This window comes from Pristiophorus japonicus, chromosome 27, assembly GCF_044704955.1.
Source record: "Pristiophorus japonicus isolate sPriJap1 chromosome 27, sPriJap1.hap1, whole genome shotgun sequence".
NCBI classification, from domain to species: Eukaryota; Metazoa; Chordata; class Chondrichthyes; family Pristiophoridae; genus Pristiophorus; species Pristiophorus japonicus.
Window position 1 is genome coordinate 22,178,836 of NC_092003.1, and position 12,156 is coordinate 22,190,991.

General features: G+C 41.3%; 1 protein-coding gene across 1 annotated transcript in view; it reads right to left on the reverse strand.

Annotated features, from left to right (window-relative positions):
* The window catches only part of LOC139239489 (probable G-protein coupled receptor 139), a 44,714-nt gene extending 42,509 nt beyond the window's left edge, over window positions 1-2,205 (reverse strand). Inside the window, exons 1-2 of the mRNA XM_070868270.1 lie at window positions 2,139-2,205; window positions 883-1,742 (exon numbers count right to left, since the gene is read on the reverse strand). Of these exons, the coding sequence (XP_070724371.1) occupies window positions 883-1,742; window positions 2,139-2,205 (927 nt within the window). The remainder of the gene's footprint in view (window positions 1-882; window positions 1,743-2,138) is intronic.
* Window positions 2,206-12,156: the final 9,951 nt, after the last annotated feature.

Genomic DNA, 12,156 nt, shown 5'->3' on the forward strand with positions numbered 1-12,156 from the left:
CGAGCATCTGACAATATTCAGCCAAACACAAAAAAACCTCAGGATCAGTTTGATTTTATCTGAATTTCTGCGGCATTTTACAGATAACTTGCAATAATTCGAATAGTTAAGGACTTTAAAGCAAACATTCCTTTTACATTTCCTTACTATATTGTTTGGGAGTGTGTTTGAGACAAAATATCAATAATATTAATCACAGCACTGATCTCAACAGCACTAAGCAAGAGCAGACCCTATTTTTATGCGCTATGAGAGATACCACTTCGTGCATAATCGAGATTTTAAATCAGTATCTGGAACAAAAGAGGTGAAGGGCCACATCGATTAGCCGAATTACAATTGTTTCCTCCATTCGAACGCTGCTCACGTGAGAAGAGCTTGATCTATTTGTCAATGAGGAATGGTGTACAAGAACAAGACCCGCGCCTGCAATATTCACACCAAACTTCCAGGTAAGTTACCAATATCAGCGAAACAATGAACTTTTTTTGATGATGTTTAAGTGGTACGCCCGATCCCAGTATGTACAGTGTAAGGTGGATTTCTCTCATGTCCTCATGTCCGACTCGACGATTGAACTTCTTCATTGTAATCTTTGATCTTTGAAGTTGATATGTGCTAAATTTGCAGGAATGTGTTTTGTTTACTGATCTAAAAAAGCTTGTAAAAATAAAGCAATACAAACATCAACGTATGTTAAAAATTGGAAGAGATGCTCATACAAGAAATCTCCCATTTTTCCCACCACCAGAAAAAAGGATGGTCGATAGTGGATATGGAGCTGAAATTGAGCTTTGGTGACGAAGAAGCTTTCGTTTGACTTGATTATTTTTATTCTCATTTTCTAACTAATCTCATAATGAGTGTCCAGGGAGAATTTACCAGATTCTTCAGCTCTTCTTTGAATTTCTTCTGGGTCGCTGCATATATACACGGGTTTTGAAAGCAACTCAAGCACTTCAGCATCGCCCCGGTTTCAGTGGCGATATATCCAGGGTCTGTGAGATCACCGCGGTAATAATTGAGGTTTGTCAGTTTGGTAGTTACCAAACTCACGGCAGTTGTCAGCCACAACAGTATAAAACTGCCCGATACAGCGAACAGTAAAATGACTGATTTCCTTCGACTCTCCATCTCCGGATCACTCTGATTCTCACTCCTGTGGCCTCGAAGTCCCTTGCGGGATATACTGGCCACTAAAATACGTCTGATTGTCAAACAATTTAACAAGGCAATTAAAGTAAATGGAAGCCAAACGCCCCAGGCGCTGTGAAACCAGATGTATGCTGCACCTGCAGGTGATGAAATAAAAGCCATGCTTGTTCGGCAGCCCCACTGCACCGTGTTAATTGTTTGCTGAGGTTTATTTACAAACAAAACAGGGAAGTTCTTTAAAAAGATTAGGACCGTGAAAGTTGTTATAACCACAGCCGCAGTTGTCTCTGTGCAATACTTTGATTTAAACTTCTGGCAGCAGATAACCACAAATCGGTCAAACGTGAAGGACACGGTGAACCACACGGACAAATCGAGGGTGACAGCAGCCATGTATATAATGAACTTACACACGGGAGTGTGGTAAATGAATGTAAGTGGAAAGTAATAACTGAATATATGATACATTGTTACATTGATGATCATGACCAGTAGATCTGCTGTTGCCATGGCCATCATGTAGAGAGAGATACACTTGGAAAGGCCGCAGTTTCCTCGAGAGAGAATCACCATTGTAACCAAGTTCGCTGTAAGAAAGAGCAAGGAGAGAAAATATATTCCTGTTGAAGATTGAAATATATATCGAGATACATGTCCACAGCATTTTATTCGATTCAGGGTGATTAGCAACACTGAGTAGTGCGAGAACAGCATTAGTATTGGAGCCATTATTTGGCAAACAGAACAAACATTTAATGAGATGCTGCAGTGCTCACACCGCACGAGGTAACAGGACAGTCTGGAAATCAGCTAAAATCCTTTTACTACAGCTTAAGGGTAACGTAGAAAGCGCGGACACGTGGTTCACGAGTTGGTTCCAGTCGGCTCCGTAATGCTGCCATCTCGAAACCAAATTATCTTATCCTATTAGAACAGGGACACAGTTAACACAGATTAACAACACACAGGTTAACATGGCTCACCGGGGACACCGACAGATGCGAGAATCGGGTAAAAAATCTCTTTGATCAGCAGCATCAGTTGATCCATTTTCGGTGAGAATGGATGAATTATGTCGGACCTAAACGGCTCTGACTGGCGCACGGCTGAGGATGTGGAGGGGAACATGTATTTATCCTCACATCAGTCCTCCAGGGAGTCGATCAGGTTAAATCATAATTAGCATCAGTTACAGTCATTTAACAAATAGAATGAGGTAAGTTGTTTTTATCTGACACGTAAGATTAAAGTAATATTTGAAATTGTTATTAGAACGTTTCAGAAAAACATACACAATTTAAATATACTTTTCAATTAGAAAGTGCAGGCCCCTGTACTACAGTGGAACCTTTTACTACAGGAGCAGTGAAGGCATCTCCCCGAGCACTACATGTCCTGACCCTCTCCTTGATTCAGTCATTTTGTTCCAACGTTTCTAGAACAGCCGGTGAAACAAATCTTATGGTATTGGTGATGACCGTTGTCCAGCGGCATTGAAGGTAACCGTGTTCCTCTGCTAGTTGTAGTATACCTACACTTACATTGGAGATGAGAGTGTTCCTCCTGTACCTGTGGAAGTTCTGCACATAAATTCACGATGACCGTGTGTATTCGGCTCTATGGGTACCCCTACACTTACCCTAGAGCAGACAGTGCTATTTCTGTACTAGTGGCACACTACACCTATACTCGAGGTAATCTTGCTCCTCCGGTACTCGCGATAATCATGCTAGTGCCAGACGTGAACGTCCTATTCCAGGGGTACCCTCTACTTACACCAACTGGGCTCCTGCTTCTATGTTACGATTGTTACACATGGTTATAGACTGGAGCCTGCTCCACCGGTAGCAGTGGTAACCCCACACTTACACTGGTGGTGACAGTCCTATTCTGGTATTAGTGGAAACCTACAAGTACAGACTAGATGAACGTGCTCCTCAGGTAGTAGAGGTACCCTACACTTACACTATTCGTGGCCATGCTCCTCCTGTACTAGTGGTAATCCGATACTTATATTAGAGTTGACCATGCTCCTCCGGGTCTAGTGATACCCCTACATTTAGACTAGAGGAGGCAGTGACCCTTCGTTGCTAGTGATACCCTGCACTTATACTACAGATGACATTGCTCCTTCAGTACCAGTGGTACCACTGCACGTATAGTAGTGGTTACCATGTCCTTTCGGTATGAGTGGTATCCCTGCATCGTGCTCCGTCTGGTATTAGTGGCAGTGTATAATTACACTGGAGCTGAACGTCCACCTCCGGTGCTGCTGGTTCCCCACCTTTACCCTAGTGGTGAACGTGATCGTCAGGCTACAGTGAGTCCTTACACTTACACCAGCGGTGCTACTGCTTCTAATTTACTGGAGGTAACCATACACATGCAGTGGCTGTGACCATGTTCCTCTGGCAATAACGTGCCTACAATTACTTCAGATGTGACAAAGCTCTTTCACTGTTATAGCTGATTTTATTCCTGTTCGAGGCTCCACTCTTGTTGCACTGATGGAGACCCATCTGCCACACTACTGGCGAAGACTCTACATTTGTAAAACTGGTGTTATACCTTTTTCTCCGACACAGTTACTGACCAGTTTAGCAATCCCTCCAAGGAAGGATTCCTTAGGTAAGGTTACCAAAACTGTACTCCAACATCAGGTGTGCTCTCACCAAGATCTTATATAATTGCAGTAAGACGTCTTTACTCTTGTACTCCAATCACTTTGTAATGAAGGCCAAAATACATTTTACTTTCCTAATTGTTTGCTCTACCTGCAGTCGTGTAAGTACTGGGGGAAACCAATAAGAATACAAGAACATAGGAAATTATGCGAGGCCGAGATAGAGTGGATAGGAATTGCCTATTTCAGTCAGCAGGGAAGTCAATAACCAGAGGGAATAGATTTAAAGTCATTGGTAGCAGTATTAGAGGGGAGATGGGTAGAATATTTTTCACCCAGAGGTCAGCGCGGGTCTGTAACTCACTGCCTGAATAGGTGGTAGAGGCAGAAACCCTGATTGCATTTAACAATTACTTGGCAATGGACTTTAAGTGCCTTGACCTACAAGGCTACGGATCGAGAGCTGGAAAGTGGTGTTAGGCAGAGCAGTTACTTTTCGATCGGCACAGACATGATGGGTCAAATGTCTTCACACTTAGCTATAAACTGTTACGATTCTGTTCGGCCCTTCAAGCCTGCTCCGACATTCGTTAAATCATGGAGGATCTTCTACATCAACTCCACCTTTTTGCATTATCCCCACATCCATTCGTACAATGAGTATGCAGAAATCGATCGATCAACGGCTTGAATGTAATCAACGACTGTGCATCGACAGCACAGTGTAGTAGAGTATTCGAAAGATTTACAATCCTTTGATTGAAGAAATGTCGCCTTATCTCAGTCCTAAATTGTTGACCCCTTATTGAGATTGTGACGTCAATTCTAGACTCCGCTGTCAGCATAAATATCCTCCTCTCAAGCAGCTTAAGAATTAAATTCGTTTCACTGAGATCATCTCTCATTATTCTGAATTAAGGAATTATAGGCCGAGTCGAATCAATCTTTCCTCAGGTGACAATTCCCTCATGCGAGGAATCACTCGAGTGAACCTTCGTTGCATTCCCTGTAAGTCATGATTCATTAGGTAAGGATAGCAAAACTGTACACCATACTCCAGGTGTGCACTCAACAATAACTTATATAATTGCAGTAAGACATATTTACTCCTACTCCAATCATTTGTAATGAAGGCTAACGTTCCATTTACTTTCCTAATTGCTTGCTGTACCTGCATTTTTACTTTTTTTGCTTCGGGTAGAAGGACACCCAGGATCCTCTGAATACCAATATTTCCCAATCATTCACCAGTTAAAAATATTCTGTTTTTTAAATTTTCCTGCCCAATTGGAGAAATTCATATTTATCCACTTTATATTCAATTTTCCAAGTTCTTGCCTACACACTTAATCTCTCTATATCCCTTTGCAGGCTGTTTGCATCCTCCTCAGGAGTTAGTTTTCCACCAAGCTTTGTAGCGTCAGTGAATTTGGATGTATTCAATATGATCCCCTTAACTAAGCCATTTTATAGATTGTAAATAGCTCTGGTCCAAGCATTGATTCTTGCAGTTCTCCATTGGTTGAAGCCAACCAACCTGAAATTGAGCGGTGTATTACTACTCTGAATTTAATTCCGATAACCAAAGATCAATCCATGGTAATATTTTACCCTCAATACCAAGAGCCCGAATTTTGTGTAATAACCACCTGTGTGGCATATTATCGACTGCTGTTGACAATCTCATTACAATAAATCCACTGTTACGCCTTTATCGACACCGCTAGTTACAACCTCAAAAGCACTATTAGATTTGTTGATCATGAATTGCCTTTCATAAAATCATACTGACACTAACCAATCACATACCAATCTAACTGACCTGTTACTAAGTCCCTAATAATAGATTTGTGATTAGCAGTTTCACTACTACTGATATCAGACTAACTGGTGCAAAGTAACATGTTTTCTCTCTTCCTCCTTTCTTGAATAGCAGTTTACATTTGAAAACTTCCAAACTGTGGGGACCGTTATAGAAGTTAGGGAATTCTGGAAGATCAAAACCAATGCATCACCTATCTCGGCAGCCAACTTTTTAAAACCCGAGGTTATAAGCCATCAGGTCCAGAGGATTTGTTGGCTTTTAGTCCCATTCATTACTCCAGCACCATTCCTTTACTAATATTAAGTTATTTAAGTTCCACATTCCGACTAGACCCGGATTCACCACTATATCCGTAATGTGTTATGTCTTCTTCCGTGAAGATGATAGACAGTATATGTTTAAAGTTCCTCATTTTTCCTTAGTCCCAATTATAATTTCTACTGTCTCTGTCTGTAATGGTCCTAAAGGGAACCTTGGGAGGCCGCAAATGGAATGTAAGTAAAACTGGTTTTGTCTTGCCTTAATGTGGAGTCAGATAGTGCAGGAATGGGATCTGGCCTCACCCTCTAACTTTTTGTCTCCCTCCCTTCACCAAGGGCTGATTCGTTGTCTGTGCCAATCGGATTTCTTTGTGCCCCGACCAGCGAGCTGCATTGGACGATTGGCATCTGAAGCTCATAGATTTTAAGTTTGGAAAGCCGGAATCCCAATTTTCAGTGAGCTTTGGCCTCATGTCTTTCAGTTCATGTTCAACTTCTAAAAAACACGTGGCGTTCCTTTCCAGCACTGGACAAATGTATCCAGCTCTGGAATGAAAATCGACCGGCAGTTCTGAATGGCGGCTTATCCACATCCTCATCAATAACAACCTACATTTAACGAGAGCCTTTAATATAGTAAAATGTTGCAGAGCGCTGATGGAACAAAATTACAAATTCAGATATCAGTGCAGGCGGCCAAAAGCGTGGCCAAAGAGGTAGGTTTAAGCAGCGTCTTAGAGGAGGAGAGCGGAGAGAGAGTGATAGAGAGATAGGTAGATAGGAGTACATGTTTATGGAGCTTTTAGCAAATTGTTATGGCCTTTGCAGTTGAAGGGATGGACGGCCGCCAATTGTGATAAAAATCGTGGATGCACAAAAGGACAGAATTGGAGGAGCCATATATCATGGAGTGCTGTAGGGCTGGAGCAGGTTACTGAGATAGAGACCATTAAGCCATGGATGGATTTGAAAACATGGATGAGAATTTCAAATCGTGGTTTTGCCAGACCGGGGGGTCAATCTATTTCTGCAAGTTCAAGGAATGATGTCTGAACGCGATTTTGTGACAGTTAGAATACAAGCAGCCGATTTTAGGCTCCTACGGCAAGTTGAAAAACTATAATACAAAAATATAAATAAATGTGTGCAACTGAATGATGTATTGTGAGTTTAGATATTAGCAGCTTAAATCATAATATTTCCATCCATGCAATTTAAATGGTGTCTTTGACCTTGATATCGTGTATGGCAGACGATGTAGCTTGAAAAGAATTAGTTAACCATGTGGAAACTTATACTGTACAGCAAAACATAGGAGAGAAAAACTGGACTACTATTAATCTTATTTCAATGGAGAGCAAAATCACACGGATTGTAAAATGAGTCGGAGACCAGAACCCAGCCATTGAACGCGTGATCAGTTAGGTTAAATTATCCTGGTCGATGTCTTATCACATACTTTCATAAAGAGTACCAATGCCATGTCAGTCCTTGTGAATAACTTTGGTGACTCGCTGGGAGTATCCTAGAAAATTAGCAAGCAGCGTTCCATTTCCCCAAATTGCGTGAAGTGCCCAAACATTTCCCTGCAGAGCCATGTGTCTCTTTGAGCTGGAGTCACAGCATGCAAGCTTAGCGGAAGAATGCAACTTGTGACATTCCTCTTCTTTAGCGGAGGTGTTAAATCATTTTCTCTGCAATTAACATTTGTCAATCAGGCATCTGCTGAATGCAAGGGCGCTCCCCAGGCTTACAATCTAGGACCGAAAATCCGCTCGAGTTCTTCATAGTTCTGTACAGACCCGTGAAATTGGATAAGGATATGGGCACAACAAGCGCACTAGCTAACATCTCATGTTCCTATTCCAAAGATCAGCACAATTAAGCAGCTATCTGCTAAGGCACACAGCGTAGCAATGTCCCGGATTCAAGATTGGCTTATAATTCGCTGGGAGGAGGAACAATAAAATGATTACCGCCCTTGGATATAATTTTAACCTAATCTGGCAGTCGGGAAACTGATGGAATCGGGTGAACGTAGATTTGGCACGCCGCCTAAATTTAATCTCATTGAAGCCAACGGAGAGTAATATAGAGGGAATGAGGTGGTGAGGATGGAAGACTGGCTTTCAACTCGATCCAGTGGGATACCAGCCCGGCCTGTTATGTTAAAATTACCTCAGTGCGAGGGGTGTGTGTGAGGAATGTCCAGGACCATATATAAGTGAACTCTCACCGGACATGCTGCGAAATGTCGAGTTGATACCGACCCGATTGCCCGACTGATCATCTACCACCAACAAGTAATGAATCCCCTCATGGGTGAAAGGTGAAGTCGGGGAATTGGCACGTGGTGTCGGGAGAAAGCAAGGTCGTCTTAAGTCAATAGCGTAATCGTGCCATTGTTAGTTTATTTCCATCGTTTAAGCAACAAGTGCATTACTTCATTATCGATCAACAAGGTTGTTCACTACAGAAAGACCAAAGATTCAGAGCTGGTGACTCTTGTATTCCAGGATGATTTTTTCGACTATAAAACATTCTGACAAATCTCAATCATTCCTTATTCCGTTTATTAATGAGTTGGTTTTTCAGGTAATGCTCTTAGCTTCACACATGTAGATCGACAGGAAGAAATAAGGTCATTCAGGAACTGGATTTAGAAGCCACGGACCAAAGAGTCTTCTTACTCAATCATAGAATCACAAAATGATACAGCTCAGAAAGAGACCATTCCGCCCAACATGCCTGTTCTGACTTTCTGAAAGAGCTATCCAATTACACCCACTCCCCTGCTCATTCTCCATAGCCCTGGCACATTTTCCGTTTTAAGTGTCTTTCCAATTCCTATTTGAAAGTAACTAGTGAATCTGCGTGCACTGCCTTTTTAGGCAGTGCCTTCCAGATCACAACGACTCGTTGTGCCAATACTTTTTCCTCATCGCCACTCTTGCAATTTTGCCAATTACATAAAATCTGCGTCCTCTGTCAATGGAAACAGCTTGTCCTCATTTATTTTATCAAAACGCCTCATAATTTTGAACACCTCTAATTAATCGCTCCTTATTCGGCCCTGTTCTAAAGAGAATGATCCCCGCATCTAGAGACCATCCACATAACCGAAAAATCTCACCCCTGCCAAATTTCTAATAAAACTCTGCACCATCATGTTATTGATATCCTTCCTAAAGTATGATATTCAGATTGGACACAAGGCTCCAGTTGAGGCCTGATCAATGATTTACAAAGATTTACCATAACTTCTGTTCCTTTGTAAGCTATGTCTCTATTTATAAAGCAAATATTCCCGTATGCTTTTGAACAATTGTATCAGCTTCTCTTGCCATCATCAAAAATGTGAGTCCTTGCACCCCCAGGTCTCTCGCTTCCTGCACCACCTTTAAAATTGTACTAATTAGTTTACAAACACTCTCCTCATTCATCCTTCAGAATGCATCACTTCACCCTTCTTGATATTAGATTTGATTTCTAATAGGACGCATTCTAACATCTCCATTTGTACCATTGACAGCATTTATATACCGGTACTAGTATCAGACTGTTGTGGGTTAGACCTTGGGGACTAGTGTTTGAGATGGGTTGTCCTGATCAGTAGGTTCACAGGAATGCTGGGAAGGAAACGGAATGATTGCAAAACAGTAAATCAAACAACAAAAACTCCATAAAAATGCAAAAAAAACAAGCTGTTAAATGATGATGATTTTCTCCACGGAATATGTGAAATTTCTCGATAAATGTGAATCGTAGCATATGTTGTCATAGGCTAGAATTTACTGTGGAAATAACGGTGTGTCTAACGGCACTCACTGTTATTTACTCACAAATCGGACAGCTAATTCGAGCTAGCACAGATGCGCAGTTCAATGTGAAAATCTACAGTTGCTGTCCGAGATCCATCTCTATTAGGTCAGCTGCTCGAAAATGGCATCTCGCTTTCTGGCTCCCCATTCAAGTGCTGCGTGAATTTCCTATATTTGCATGGTGGAGAGCGACTAATCTCGGCACAGAAAGCTAGTGAATGTCCATATCAGTATAAGTGGAATTTTAAAAAGTGTGATGAATTTTCATTACTGCTAAATAATCTCCCCGGCACTGATAATTAACTTTACGAATATGGAGTCTCATTCCTTCAGATTTTAATTGTTGATGGAGATTGTTTCAGAATCCAAAAATTTAAAACAATTAGCTTATATTTCTTTATGTCTATTTTCTCTCTCTGTGAATCCAGCGTCTCTTTTCAGTTCCTTATTTCGCTTTCAATACCTGACTTGATGTTGAAGATTCTAGCTTACACTTCCTGTTTAAGAATCTGAACTGTTCAAAGGTGAATCCTTCAATATGATTGGTAAAGGAGGTATAGAGATGCTTAGTCGATTCACTCCGGTTCTATATGCCCGGTATTCCGCGCTGAAACTTTTGAAAAACTTGCTGCAACTTCCAGTAAAATAGTTCACAGAAATTAAATGGATATGGCCAAGTCTAATGAATATCGTGTGCCGTTCTTCTGCTGGCTAAGTAAATCCAGGCGCAAAATGTCTCATTGAACACCTTTGCGGGGTGCTTAGCAAATTATGATTTTTAGAATCAATATTTAGCAGAGCCGGAAACATTGATCAGTAATTTGGCCTTGTAAATACAAACCTTATTGACTTGTAGTATGGAATGGTTCCACAGCTCCTTGCCTACGAAAATGGAAACGACAATTGATTTCAGCAGCTCCGGCATTGCCAGCAGGTACGACACTGAACAGGTGTATCTTTGCATAAGTGGCATGAACATAATCAGGGCAATCAGAAATAAAACAACTTCAGGCAACGAGAACTGTTGTGCATACAACGACAGCAGAATTCAACGAGAATCTGACATCAAAGCTTTCAAATTAGCCAATTTTGGCCCAACAATATATTAGTAGTGGCATTGATCTCTGCCAGCAACGGAATCCTGTGTTATGATCCTCTCGTTTATCCTCTCCAATTGAATTCAATGGAAAATAACATAGAGAGGAGCATAACCCAGACTAATATCATCCCCATTGTCTCAATATGAGGCGGCCATCCACATGACATCACGAATATGTCTTCAGCTGAAAGCTTATTTCAGTTTGGGGAAGGGAATTAATGGACCAGACCATAGAAATATTATGCAGCCCCCGCTTGCAAGTCTGAAATTTGCCTTTCAATAACAAGATTACCGCAATGTTGGAAGTCTATACGATCAGTTCATTGAAGTTTCTCTGCTAATCTGCCTGCAAGGGAGCAGCCACAAAGCACAGGCGCTACATTGCCACCGCTGGCCGGCTGATGTAATTGCAGCTTAATGTCTGCTCAATACAAACGTGAACAGATGACAATTTAATGGGAAATGTTATGGCAGGTTGTGCACATGGAAAGTACGGACAGACTGAAGGTTGTTTTAATTTCCATAGTACCAATTCGTAGATTCATAGAATGATACAACACAGCAGGAGGACATTCGCCCCATCGTGTCTGTGCTTGCATCTTGAAAGTGATATCCAATTAGACATAATCCCCTGTCTTTCTCCATTGCCCCGAAATTTTGTCTATTCAAGTTCACATTCAATTCCATTTTGAAAATTATTGAATCTGCTTCCACCATCCTTTCAGGCATTCCAGTACCTGTGTAAAAATCGAATTCCCTACATCTCCCCGCTGGTTCTTTTGCCATTTACCTTCCATCTGTGTCCTCTGGTTAGCGACCCTCTGCCACTTCAAGCAGCTTTTACTTATTTACTCTATAAACAAAATAGGATTCTCCTGGCGTATGTAATAAATCATTTTGTTAGCCATTTGGAGATTTAAAGACATTTTATGTTTCTTCTCTAATGATTTTATTAACTTCAAACATATTCCCTGCTTTCATTACTTCACAGGATGTCCCCTAATCCCATAGCAATGCTTAATTGACACAGTACTGTGGTTACCCCATTAAGATGGAAACCTTGAGTGGTTGTAGAACGCCGACCATTGATTTTATTACGTCTGTTTTTGCCTGGGAAATGGTAAGTGATGCGAAGCTGTACTGTGAAGGGCAATCTCAATTGTTTTTGTAGGAAATTATTTCACTGTGCAATGACCCATAACACGCTCAGAGTAAGTGCCGATTTGAAACTGTGATTCATATATTATGGCGTTATTCTAACACAGTATAAAACATTGCTTAGGCTTCAGCTGGACTACTGTAGCCAATTGTAGGCAACACGCTTTCGGAAGGATGTCAAAATCTTAGTGAAGGTGCGGGTGAGCTTTTATACA